Source organism: Epinephelus moara, chromosome 16 (assembly GCF_006386435.1).
Source record: "Epinephelus moara isolate mb chromosome 16, YSFRI_EMoa_1.0, whole genome shotgun sequence".
In the NCBI taxonomy this organism is placed as follows: Eukaryota; Metazoa; Chordata; class Actinopteri; order Perciformes; family Serranidae; genus Epinephelus; species Epinephelus moara.
This window is the reverse complement of record NC_065521.1, coordinates 37165797-37178713: the sequence shown is the minus strand read 5'-3', so window position 1 is coordinate 37178713 and position 12917 is coordinate 37165797. Positions and strand designations below refer to the sequence as shown.

The 12917-nt window shown below is 43.1% G+C and overlaps 1 protein-coding gene across 1 annotated transcript in view; it reads left to right on the top strand.

Moving 5' to 3' along the window:
* The window catches only part of iqsec2b (IQ motif and Sec7 domain ArfGEF 2b), a 45237-nt gene extending 33983 nt beyond the window's left edge, over nucleotides 1-11254 (top strand). Inside the window, 11 exon segments of the mRNA XM_050065307.1 lie at nucleotides 770-931; nucleotides 1345-1467; nucleotides 1591-1757; nucleotides 3432-3571; nucleotides 3658-3783; nucleotides 5375-5474; nucleotides 5571-5732; nucleotides 5901-6092; nucleotides 6326-6375; nucleotides 7776-8837; nucleotides 8840-11254. Coding sequence (XP_049921264.1) covers nucleotides 770-931; nucleotides 1345-1467; nucleotides 1591-1757; nucleotides 3432-3571; nucleotides 3658-3783; nucleotides 5375-5474; nucleotides 5571-5732; nucleotides 5901-6092; nucleotides 6326-6375; nucleotides 7776-8837; nucleotides 8840-9133 — 2578 coding nt within the window. The 3' untranslated portion in view covers nucleotides 9134-11254.
* The last annotated feature ends 1663 nt before the right edge of the window (nucleotides 11255-12917 follow it).

Below are 12917 nucleotides of genomic sequence, written 5' to 3'. Positions count from 1 at the left end.
CATGTTCCTCCTCTTCCTCCCATTACTTCTAATGGCATTTCCTGAAATCCACGGCAGCTGAAGGAAAACCAACCAATCAGAGCCGAGGAATCTCTAATACAGCTGTCAATCATGTCAAATTAGGCAGTGCTGATCAAATATAAGTGACGATTCAGTTACTGGATTGCCTACTTCTCACCTTTAACATTATAAGAAATCAATTTAGTGTACCGTTTAGCTGTAAAATGAGAACCTTTGCTCTGACTGTTAGGCCTTGCTTCGTTTTTTGGCTCAAAATGGTGGCCGGAGCACAAACTTTCTTATTTTAGAGCTAAACCGTAAACTAAAATATGTTTATACTTAAATATAAATGAAGTACGGCCTACCAGCTGGAGCAAACATTCTCATTGTACAGCTAAACAGTGCACTAAAATGTGTTTCTGAAAACATCTGACATGAGAAAAAGGCAATGCAGAGACAGAATCTTGATTCATATTTGATCAGTGCTGCCTAGTTTGACAGTTTGAACACAGTTCACAAGCAGTACCTGACATGATTGACAGCTGCGTTAGAGTATCATCGACTGATTGGTTGTTTTTGGTGCACTGTAGTTCTTGCAAATGCCATTGAAAGTATTAGGAGTAGGAGGGACATAATTTTTTTTCCACAGACGTCTGTCTCGTAATGCTGTGTGGATATAGAAACAGTCTCTCGTTTTTTATTTAAGTTACCATCTGTAGCTTTAAACTGGTGAAGCTGTAATGATAAAGTTCTTTTTCACTGACTACAGGAAGCCGGAGAAAGGGATCCAGTACCTGATAGAGAGAGGTTTTGTGTCGGACACTCCAGTTGGCATCGCTCGCTTCATCCTGGAGAGGAAAGGCCTCAGCCGGCAGATGATTGGAGAGTTTCTGGGAAACCGGCAGAAACAATTCAACAAAGATGTTTTAGAGTAAGTACGGGAATACAGAGCAGTAATGTCAGGTAATGTAGGACAAATGTAAAAAAAGATCCAGGTGAATGTAAATGGACTGAATGATAAATGGACTGCATTTATATATAAGGCTCTTCTAGTCTGAGCGACCACTCAAAGCAATTTACAACACAAGCCAGCATTCACACACGCAGTCATACACTGGTGGCATCAGGCACAATAAACAGTCCCATGCACACTCACACACAAGTGGGAGAAATTTGGTTCAAGCAAGTTCAGCATCTCACTCAAGGACACTTAGTGGACAATCTGAGCCACAGCCACCCGTAATGTGTATCTGTATAATAATATGTAACATGACGAGTGTTTCTGAGTTTTCATGGTGTTCAGCGGGAGAGGTTAGACTGTGACCTCTGCTGTGTCTGTTTCAGCTGTGTGGTGGATGAAATGGACTTCTCAGGAATGGACCTGGACGACGCCCTCAGGAAGTTCCAGGCTCAGATTAAAGTTCAAGGAGAAGCCCAAAAAGTGGAGCGACTCATAGAGGCCTTTAGGTTTGTATGTTGTTGGATACAGTGAGTTTACAATGGAGAAACGCCTGAGTGATAGGCAGATTAAGATGCACTGAATTGTGGCTACGCATCAAAATGCAAATGTTGTTTCTGTCTCTTCTGCAGTCAGAGATACTGTGTGTGTAATCCAACGCTGGTTCGGCAGTTCCAGAACCCGGACACCATCTTCATCTTGGCCTTTGCCATCATCCTCCTCAACACAGATATGTACAGTCCCAACGTCAAAGCTGAGAGGAAGATGAAACTGGAGGATTTCATCAAGAATTTGAGAGGTGCTACTAGACAGAAAAGACACAAACACTTGATACATAACACATATTACACAGTAAAAGTAGTCAGTGATGCCTTTATGGACACAATGAGCAAATGAACATCTAGTTAACAGGACTTTTAAATGTGTTTTAAGTCCAACTGAAATCTAATTGCATTTTTTGTTACGTTACAGTAGCATATCTGCTCTATAAATACCTAAAAAAAAAAAAAATCAGAAACTGAAAGGGAGACATTTTTATTTTTGCCCCCTAGTTTTGCAGCAATTCAACAGAGTACCATTTTGGTATCTATCTACGTAGATGGTGACCTTATTTTTATACAGCCATCCGAATCTTGCATGAAGCCGTAACGTCAGTGATCTATGACAGGCAGAGCAGATGGTCACACCGAGCCAGACAGCAGCCTGCCACACAACACCAGGGCCACAGAGTCTGAACAACAACCCACATTAGCTTTTCTGCTCCAGTCTCACTCTTATATAACTTACAAACTTCAACACATGTCTGTGTCCTGCACCTCAACTTGTTAAACAAGCGACTGGACAAACATTCACAGGCAAAAAGTGGCTAGCTAATGTCAGTGGCAGTGTTTTGTCTCGCATGCCTGCACGGTGAACAAAGAATCCAAAAACTGATAACTGAATTGAAGTCATGATGAATGGAAGTCATGGGGAGCTGATTATAACCACAACAAAACTCTATCAAAACATCTGTTTACAAATTCTCACACAACTCGTGCAGTATAATCCAAGTCTCATTTTTCCAGTCGTATGATCAGTACTTCCCAAACATGCATTTTCCCTATTTAAAACACTTCTGCATAAACAGTCTCACAGAGGGATGAGTAGTGCTCTTGGGGAAGCACGTGTTTGCTCAATGGAATACATGAGCATCATTTAGAAGCAGACACTTCTCCAGGCTCGCTACTCATATGCAGAAGTGTTTTAAATAGTACGGTTTTTCATGTCTTTGGGAAGCACTGGAAAAATGAGACTTGGATTATACTGCACGAGCTGTGTGAAAGTTTCTAAACAGATGTTTTGATATAGTTTTGCTGTTGTTGAATGCAGCCCCCGTCATGCTAATTCATCAACAATTTTGTGGATTCTTTGTTCGCTGTGGAGACATGGGAGAAAAAACAGACAAATTCAGTGTAACACAGGATGAGTAATTGCCACATAAAATAATAATGTTGTTGGTGAGGTAATTCCTTTAACTGCTCAACAGCAGTACATTAAACAACGTATTTGGTCTGACGTGGTCCTTACACTTCAGTATCACTAACAACATGCTGCCTGCTGGTGACATGCAGGCTACAGCGCAAGTTTGTTTACTTTGTCCCTCGCTCACGGTGTAACATTGGCGCTCTGGTAGCCTGCCAGCAGCTGTCAGTCAAATACATGCCCCTCCAGCCTGCTGAGACGAGGAGTATTTATGATATTTCCCCAAACACCTCTTTATTCCTGTTAATGAAAAATGGGAGAAATGTAAAAAACATCTAGTAATTATTTTTTAATGCGAAGAGGAACGACTAAATATAATTTCATTTGGACTTTAAGCAGTTTTTTTTTTTGGCATCTTGCATCAGACACACTGTTTAATTTGTGACTTGTGTAATGCAGTTTTGACTTACATCATTTCCTAAAACCCTCCCTTCCCCTCTCCTCACCAAAGGCGTAGACAATGGCCAGGATATCCCCAGGGACCTGCTGGTTGGGATCTACCAGCGGATACAGAAATGGGAGCTACGCACCAACGATGACCACGTGTCCCAAGTGCAGGCAGTGGAGAGAGTCATTGTGGGCAAGAAGCCTGTGAGCAACATAACAGTGCTGTGAAATATGTTGTCACTACTAGCTTAAAGTTCATTCATTTATTTATACTGTCTTTGTCTGTATAGGTGCTGTCCCTTCCCCATCGTAGGCTGGTGTGTTGCTGCCAGCTCTACGAGGTCCCCGACCCCAACAGACCTCAGAGGACCGGAGTTCACCAACGAGAGGTCTTCCTCTTTAATGACCTTCTGGTGGTAAGACTCACATTCATCACTTTTTAAGACATGAAATCTACATATTGAATTTTAAAGGATCAGTGTGTAAGATTTAGGGGGATTTAGTGGCATCTAGTGGTGAGGACTGCAGATTACAACCGGCTGAAACTTCTCCTGGTTAGAATTCCTTCAGTGTTCATTGTTCAGGAGGCGTTTATGGGGAGCCAAATTATCCACAGAGGTCTCCTCCTCTTTAAAACAAACGGACCAAGTGAATAAAACTGATAAAAACACTGAATAAAGCAGTTTCATGTTACAAATCAGTGTTTCTCTAATGCTGTTCGGCATGATGGAGACAGTCCGCTAGCCCATCACTTGCAAATGTGTGCTCACCTCTTTTTCCTGATAACTTAGGACTTTTTCAGCAGGAGCCAAATTAGCTGCAGAGGTCTCCTCCTCTCCAAAACAAACAGACCTGGGATCTCATTTAGAAAACAATGCGTCGGATCCATACGAAAAATGTTCATACGGACAAAAGCCAAAAATGGTGTGCGCCAAAAAATATTTGGCAATTTCTACAATCAAGCTTCCACCTCATCTGCGTCCCCAGTTTCCTGTCTTCAGAATGTTCATGGGTCAAAGTTTCTTCCATGAAGTATATTTTTATAGCTCATAACTTTTGCGTGGGAAGTGGCATGTCGTTTTGTGCGTATGCAATGTTTATAAATGAGACCACTGGTGATCACTGTTATTCCGACATTCTCATCGTTGAGGTGCTGCTAAATACAGTGGCTGAAGCGAAAACTCAAATGGCCCTATGATTAATAGAGCCAGTGTTTGGTTTGTCCATTCTGGGCTACTGTAGAAACATGGCAGTGCAGCAGGATAAACATGTAGATCCAGACTGCTCATTCTAAGGTAACAAAAACACAACAAATCAGATCAGAAATCATAATCAGAAATACTTAATCGATGCCTGAGGGAAAATTATGATTCGTTACAGTCACTCCGATGTAAAGAATAGAGAATAATAAGAAGTACGAATAAGAGTATGAAATAAAAGTGTGCAAATAGAAAGCAGTAGAATAGAAAAAATGTGCATTATGCTACCATGTTTAACACGAGTACTTAGAGATATAAAAAATTAAAATATTAAAAATAAAGTATATATTGTCACTGTGCTGAGGCTGTAAGTGTGTAATTTAACTACAATATATACATCAGTAGAATAAAACAGCAATAGAATTAGAGTGAACATAGAAATATGAACAGTTATGTGCATTGTATGTCAAATTAATATGTATATTCAAGAGGTGACAAATATTGCACCTGATAGTTACTTATGAATTATAAATGCAGAAAGTAAATGAAGTTCAAATGCCAGTCTACTGACTCAGAGTGCTGATGATGGCAACCGGTAGGAATGTCTTCCTGTGGCGCTCTGTGGTGCATCTTGGGGGAATGAGCCTGTCACTGATTGTGCTCCTGTGTCCTCCTATGACATTTTTAATTGATTGTATACTAAAGAATGCATTATATTCCATTTCTGCCAATATGTCCCCCTAAATTTTACACACTGTACGTTTACAACCTTGTAAATAAAATATCCAATCTGTGTTCTCTGCATCAGGTGACCAAAATCTTCCAGAAGAAGAAAACCTCAGTGACTTATAGTTTCAGACAATCTTTCCCTTTGGTTGAGATGCAAGTGCACATGTTCCAGAACTCATGTAAGCAGCCTATTTTTCATTTTGCACATTTCAGCTCTTCTTAATGACCCTCTATGATTATGAAGTATTTTATTTCTCTCTGTTTGTACCTCACAGACTACCCTCATGGCATCCGCCTGACCTCAGCAGTCCTGGGTGGGGAGAGGAAGGTTCTTATCGTTTTTATGGCACCCAGTCAGCAAGACCGCACCCGCTTTGTTAGCGACCTCAGGGAGAGCATTGCTGAAGTGCAAGAGATGGAGAAGTACAGAGTGGAATGTAAGTGCCCCATCTACTGGCTGTTACTGTGAACTATAACTTTGGATGTTGTGATGATTGCACAGCTTTCAGCATCAAGAAACAAAGTGCTGCAAGTATATTACTTATCCTTTGTACTGTGTCTCCCTCTGATTTTAATTCCCCTGTGCCCTTTGTGTGTATTTACAGCCGAGTTGGAGAAACAGAAAGGTGTGATGCGGCCCAGCTTGCTCACTGGAGGTGTGGTTGGAGGCGTAGGTGTGAAGAGCGATGTTGTGAATGGCACCCTGGGAAGGACAAGTTTTGATGACAACTGCTCGGTGGGTGAGGGTCTCAAACGCACGGCGCTCAGCTCATCTCTCAGGGACCTATCGGACGCAGGTGAGAAAACGTCCCCTCAGAAATTGGGTTCAATTTGCATTTCTTTCCTGTCAGCTGGGTGGACCTGGGTAGCACAGCTTCTATAAAGTATTTCTGTCTCTATTGCTACATCCTGTTCTTCTTTCTCGCTGACGTTCAGACACAGCTTATGCAACTCCTCTCTTTTTCAAAAACACATGTGAACAAACTTTCTTCCACTCTTTGCTAACCTGACTCTTCCTGGTGGGGTGCAGGGAAACGTGGTCGCAGGAACAGTGTTGGTTCTCTGGACAGTACCATGGAAGTAAGTCTTAAAGACTAGATGTTGACCTGTAACCTTTAACAGACCTGCATTTTCCCCTCACTGGTGCTTCATCTTCCCGAGCACGCTCAGTGTGTGCATATAGATGGTGTGCGTGTACATGCATGTGTCCACATAAACCTGTCCTGCATTGACACTCTTTGCATGGCTGTTCACGCTTGCCCAAGCATGTCTCAAACCTCCAGATACAACTATGTCCTGTGTGTGGTGAAAACAGGAACTTTAGTGCCTTTTTTCCTTAAAGGGACAGTTCACAAAAAAAGACATTTTTCCTTCTACCTGTTTGGTGTGAGTTGCAGAGGGTTGGAGATGTGGGCCATAGAGACGTCTGCATAAAACTAGATGGCGCTCTGCTTGTGGTGCTCAGAGTGCCAAAAAATACATTTGAAAAACTGATCTCATCCTCTGCTTGGAGGAAAACAAGCTTCCGGACCTCATTGTTTTCCCAATTTGCAGACATCATCGGCCGCTGTTCTTCTTTTAGTTAGCTGCTAATTGCTAACAGCCACTTTTTAAATCTCCCGCAGTGGGTTGCACACATAACATGTCGTCAAAACATCACACCTGTGCCACCCATGATCCCGTCCTGCCAGCTGTCCCATTTATACAGACCTAATTTCAGTACTGTTATTACCTCCATTCCTGGCTCAAAGGCGAGACAGCTTTGGCCCCCCATTCTGTGATCATACCTTTTATTCAGAACAGCAAGGCGGTGTAAAAGGGGCTTATGTGTCTTTCCAGAAATCATGACCTGGTTACTTAGATAATCCACAGACCTTGTTGTAAGCAGTTTCATGTAGGAACTATTTTCTTTCTCCTGAACTACACCTGCCAACCATATCACTGCACGGAAGGAAGTGTGCATCCACCCATGGATAATAGGCTTGTGACAACACGAATGGACGAGAGGCTCCTGCTGGTGACAGTGCGAGATGTAAATATTAATGGCGTCCTCCTCGGCTGAGCTGTAACTTTACCTAACTCAGTGATGCTAGGTGAGCTAGCAGTTGATGCACGCTTCCTTCTGCGCAGTGATACGGTTCGCAGGTGTAGTCCAGTAGCTCCTATATGAAACTGCTCACAACAAGGTCTGTGGATTATCTTGAGTAACCAGGTCATGATTTCTGAAAAGAAACTTTGCTGTTGAGTTTTTTAAATGTATTTTGGCACATTGAGCACCACACGCTGAGTGTCATCTAGTTGCATTATATCAGAGAGAAGACAGACATCTCTACGGCCGATATCTCCAACACTCAGCACCTCACATCAAATCAGTCTAGATTAATAAATAGCAATACAGGTAAGAGGAAAAATATGTATTTTGTGGTGAACTGTTCCTTTAAGTGATTTTTCTAAAACCTGATGATGCTCTATTCTCCCAGGGCTCCATCATTAGCAGCCCACAGCCTCACCAGCGCTACCCAATGCCAGGCGTGTTGCCTGGCTGCTATGGAACAGAAGACTTCCGGCCTCATCGCCCCATCCTGAGCCCCGGATCGGGGGTGGGGGGTGGGCCGGGGCAGCAACATACCACTGCTGGGACCGGAGTTGGGGGAGTCTCCAGCAGTGTAGAGAGAGCAGGAGCGGGGAGCGGCCCTGGGGGGAGCAGCAACAACAGCAGCGGTTCCTTCCTGGGCTCCCTATTCGGCAGCAAACGCGCCAAACCACCAGGGCCCCTTATTCCACCGGGGCCACCCTACCCCGCACCTGTACCCCCACCGACTACGGGAGGGCCCCCTCCTCACTCCCCTTCATCGCTGTGCCAGCTGGACGGGGGACCCTCCAAGATCCAGGCGCTGCACGCACAGTACTGTCACGTGGCCACCGTGCAGCCGCCACCACCTTACTACCATCACCATCGCTACCACGTCCAAACTGCCCCCCCTCCTTTGCAAGGAGTGCCCCCTCATACTATACAGAGAGGCCCACTACCCTGTCGTCCACCCCTTGGCCCCCCACTCGCCCAGCACCCGCAGCTGGCCCATCTCTCCCAGCTATCCCAGCATGGGCTTCCGGGTCGTTACGCCAACATGGTGGTGGGATGTCCCCCCCCCCTTTCTCCTCTCTCCCAACATTCCCAGAACCCACAGTTCGCCCTGTACCACGCGCAGCCTACACACTCTATCAGAGGGGGCGCCGTCCCTGGTACCAAACTTCCGCTAACCCTGTCTCACTCCCACCCCCACCCCCACGCACACTCCCAAACCCACCCCGGACACGTGCACACACCACACCCAGCCAGCCACTCCACCCACCAAACACACTTCATATTCGGCACTCTACCCCACAACCTTCCGTCCGCCTCCGTCAATGCACATCACGCAGCGTCCGTCGCCCCGTATCTGCCCCAGTACCCTCCTCTCTCTTCCATCCCCCCTCCCCCACCACACTCCCCTTTACCCCCCCCTTCGTCCCCCCTTACCCCTCTTACACCTCTCTCCCCTCTCCCCCCCCAGCACCCCGGGCAGCCTCAGCAGGGGCCGCAGGTGACGGGGGCTGGAGCGACAGGTACAGGGGGCAGCTCCAAATCCAAGCCTATCAACCGGATAAGTACCGTGGTGTGAGCAGGATGGGGGGCCCGAGGGGTCACAGGTCAGATTATAGAGTGGAGGAGGTTGGCAGGACGAGGTCTAGGACCAAGTCTGCCAGGACAGAAAGTAACAGCAGCAGCGCTAGTGACAAGAGGAAACGCAGTTTGCTTCGTCTCTGTTACTTTCACCTCCGTTTCCCACACATGTAGGTGGAGATAAAGAGCACAGCCAGAGTTTAACAGCGTGTGCACACGTCTTTGAAACCTGCACACACATGCACATCCACAAGAATAAAAACAATATAAAAAAAAAGTCTATAGCCATATAATTTAAGATGAAACTAAATCTATATCTAGATATATTGCCTCAGTTTTAATTGTTTGAAGTCTAGTTGAGTCTGTATGAGACTATTTCCATGTACAGTACCACGATGTAATAATGTGACACTGGAAAAACGGAGACCATATATATCCAGCTGCTTACACGGGGATGTAAATAAACCACCGAATGCATTCCGGCAGATTTTGGCATTAAAAAGAGCAGAGAGTTGCAAAAAATGTCCCTTGACTTTGCAATAATTTACTTGGCTTCATGATGTCTCCGTCCATTTTTGCAGGTTGCTAACAGGCATCTTTTTTTCTAAAGACGACCTCAGATATGTTGCTTTGTCTTAAACTTCTACAAACCAGTGCACGGTTTCCTGACAGTCTTTTGCTTAATGGTCTTTTACATGTCGACAGGAGCCACCTGGCTTTATAATGCATTCCTTGTGGGGTACGGGGAAATTAACGACACAATCAATAATATATTTTGAATGTTTCTGAAGCTTCTTGCTGTTTTATCGATATTATAATATACCTGCTATGAGTATGATGAATATTGTACGATAATTGTTTTGATCAGTGATTAATTATATCAGCAGATGTTTGTACATGGTTATAGAGAGTATATGCACATATAAATCCCCTCAGTTCGCCATAACCACTAGAGGGTGTTCCGATATGTGAAGTGTGATTTATTTCCATAGTACCATGCTTTCCATTCAGTTCATCTTTTTGATAATTAGTATTATTGGTTGTTGAAAATAATGAATGAGTTTTGTTCAAATTGAGTTGAACACCAACAATATTCCTCCTTTTCTGTTTTTGTTTGATGTGAGCAAACGGGGGCACAATTTCTCAAACGGGGTGACTAACAAAACTTGAATTTAAAGAATGGAACTGAGTGCATGTTTATTTTCATTTTAGATTTATAAGGCTCCCATGTTTGGAAAAAAAAAATGGTTGCAGAAATTGGATTCCCCTCTTAATTATACAGGACACCTGTGCTCACTTCACAGCCATCAGATTTAGTCATTGTGTGTTTTTTATGTTTTGAGGAAGCACGCTTTTACATGAAGGTTTCGTGGTTTTGCACACGTGATGTCTTAAGTCAGAAATGGCCGCCTTCTGATCCTCCCTCCTCTGCCACTTTTTCAAATCTCTTATTACATTTTTGTTGATGCCACGGCATCCTGCTGAGGGCTCCTTGTTTACAAACACAACAAGAGTCAAGAATGTAAAATAGCCTACAGGTACATAATGTATTTCCCCCCTTTTTTTTCTGTGGGCCTCGTGTGTAAGTGTTAACCCTTTTGCTACTGCAGTTTTTGAGGTTGTAATTGAGCGCTGATGTCGTTTACCTTCAGTGCCATTGATTACCAACTCTGGTTAAGGAGAGAATGAGTGGCTGAGGACAAAGTCGAGAAGTCTACGTAACAAACTACTGAAAAAGATGGCGGAGTTCAAGAAGATCTCAACAAATTGATTTTAAGGAGGTTTGGAGAGTGTCAGGAATGTCAGATGACGATTTTATATGTGTTGGCTAGCCTTTTTCTTTTTCTTGTGTCCTTTTGACTCTTCTTGCATGAATATATCTGCACTTATTGACTAGATTGTACTGTATAAATCTGAATGTACATACTATATTATACATAGGCTTCTTATCATAACTATGGGATGAACTACTCCCATTCTGTATTCAGGTGCGTGCATGTGAGTGCCACTTAGTATGTACATAGAAAAAGAGGGACAGGGATAGGAGATGTTGGCCATAAGGAATATTGACTTCTTTTTCTTTTCTTATTATTTCTGACTGAAGGTGAGAGAATGAGTTACCATTATCTAAATTAAAGCCTAAAAAAAGTTTATATGTCAGTGCACTTATTGATATCATTTAAAACAAATGATTTCAATTTTTTCTTTGTGTATGTATTATGTGTACTGAAAGAATAGAGAATTGAGATGTGAATATTTATTGCTTCTGATAAATTAAAGTGTCCTTGCAGTGAATTGGTCTATGTGTACTTTTTATACAACCTAACCTAACTTCCACAATTAAACATAACATAATAACATAGCCACACAAGATGAACGAGGAATATGATACATTAAAGATAGGTGCAATGTAGGCTACCCTGCAGCTCTTTACAGAAGACATTTTAAAAAATTTAATAATGCTGCATAATACCAAAAGAACAGGCTTCTTAACCTGTTGATTTAGGGTAATTTAACATTATTTTATTGTTATTTATTGCATCAAAAAAGGAAATTAGAAAAACAAAGTGGTTTATCACGCTACTGTCAGGCATAGTTGGATTCTGAACGGGACTGGGCACAAGCCCAGGACCCAAAGTGTCAGGGCCTCCCTGGCCTTCATCTGCAAAATGTCACTTAAATTACTGTAACATGTACCGACCAGGATAAGACTCAAAATGACCACAAAGAGATGCAAAGGAATTGCAAAGAGACACAAAACAATCAAAATGACACAAAACTACCTCAAAGCATGGACGGATTACTGCACAGGCCTACTTTAACTACGTTAAAGCATGGATGAATTACTGCACAGGCCCAGGGGCCCAAAATGTAAGGGCGGCTCCCTGGCCTTCATCTGCAAAATGTCACTTAAATTACTGTAACATGTGCCAACCTGGATAAGACTCAAAATGACCACAAATAGATGAAACAGAACTGCAAAGAGACACAACTTCTATAAAAGACACAAAATGACCTCAAAGCGTGGTAGAATTACTAAAGGGGCCTACTGGGGCCCAAAGTGTGAGGGGAGCCCCTTGGCCTTCATTTGATAAACGTCACTGAAGTTGGTATAACATGTGCTTACCAGGAAAAACTAACAATGACCACAAAGAGATGCAAAAGAATGGCAAAGAGACACAAAACAACCAAAAAAGACACAAAATGACATCAGAGCAGGCAAGGATTATTGAATAGGCCTATTGGGCACAGATCCAGGGGCCCAAAGTGTGAGGAGGGCCTCCTGGCTTTTATATGCAATATGTCACTTGAATTACTGAAACATGCCAACCTAGATAAGACTCAAAATGACCAAATAGAGATGCAAAAGGAACTGCAAAGAGACATAAAACAACCAAAACAGACAGCAAAACTCAGGAAAATCCAAGGCACTCTCTTTGGAAAACTTAAAAATCCTTTATTGTCATGGCTTGGTTATCTTAAACCTTTAAAAACTTTGACGCGTTTTGGCATACAAGCCTTCGTCAGGGAGTCAAACCAAAACAGACACTACATGACCTCAAAACATAGAAGGATTAATGAATGGGCCTATTGGGCACACGCCCCGGGGCCCTAAGTGTCAGTCCCCCCCATGGCCTTCACCTGCACAGTGTTACCCAAATTAACACCAGGAAGAGATGACCACAAAAACCTGGGACTGCAAAGAAACACAAAGTAAATACAAAAGAGGCAAAACAACTACAAAGAGATGTAAAATTAAAAATAAAACAAAAAAACCCACCGAAATACCTCAAAGAGATGCAAAATTGCCTCAAACAAATACAAAACCACAAAAAGATGCAAAAAAATGACATAACACAACTAAACAATTTAAAGTGTGTGTGGGTGTCTTGCTCCTAGGAGAGGTTGGGGGTCCTTTTGCATATCTCTGCCCGGGGGGGCATATCTCATAATACGC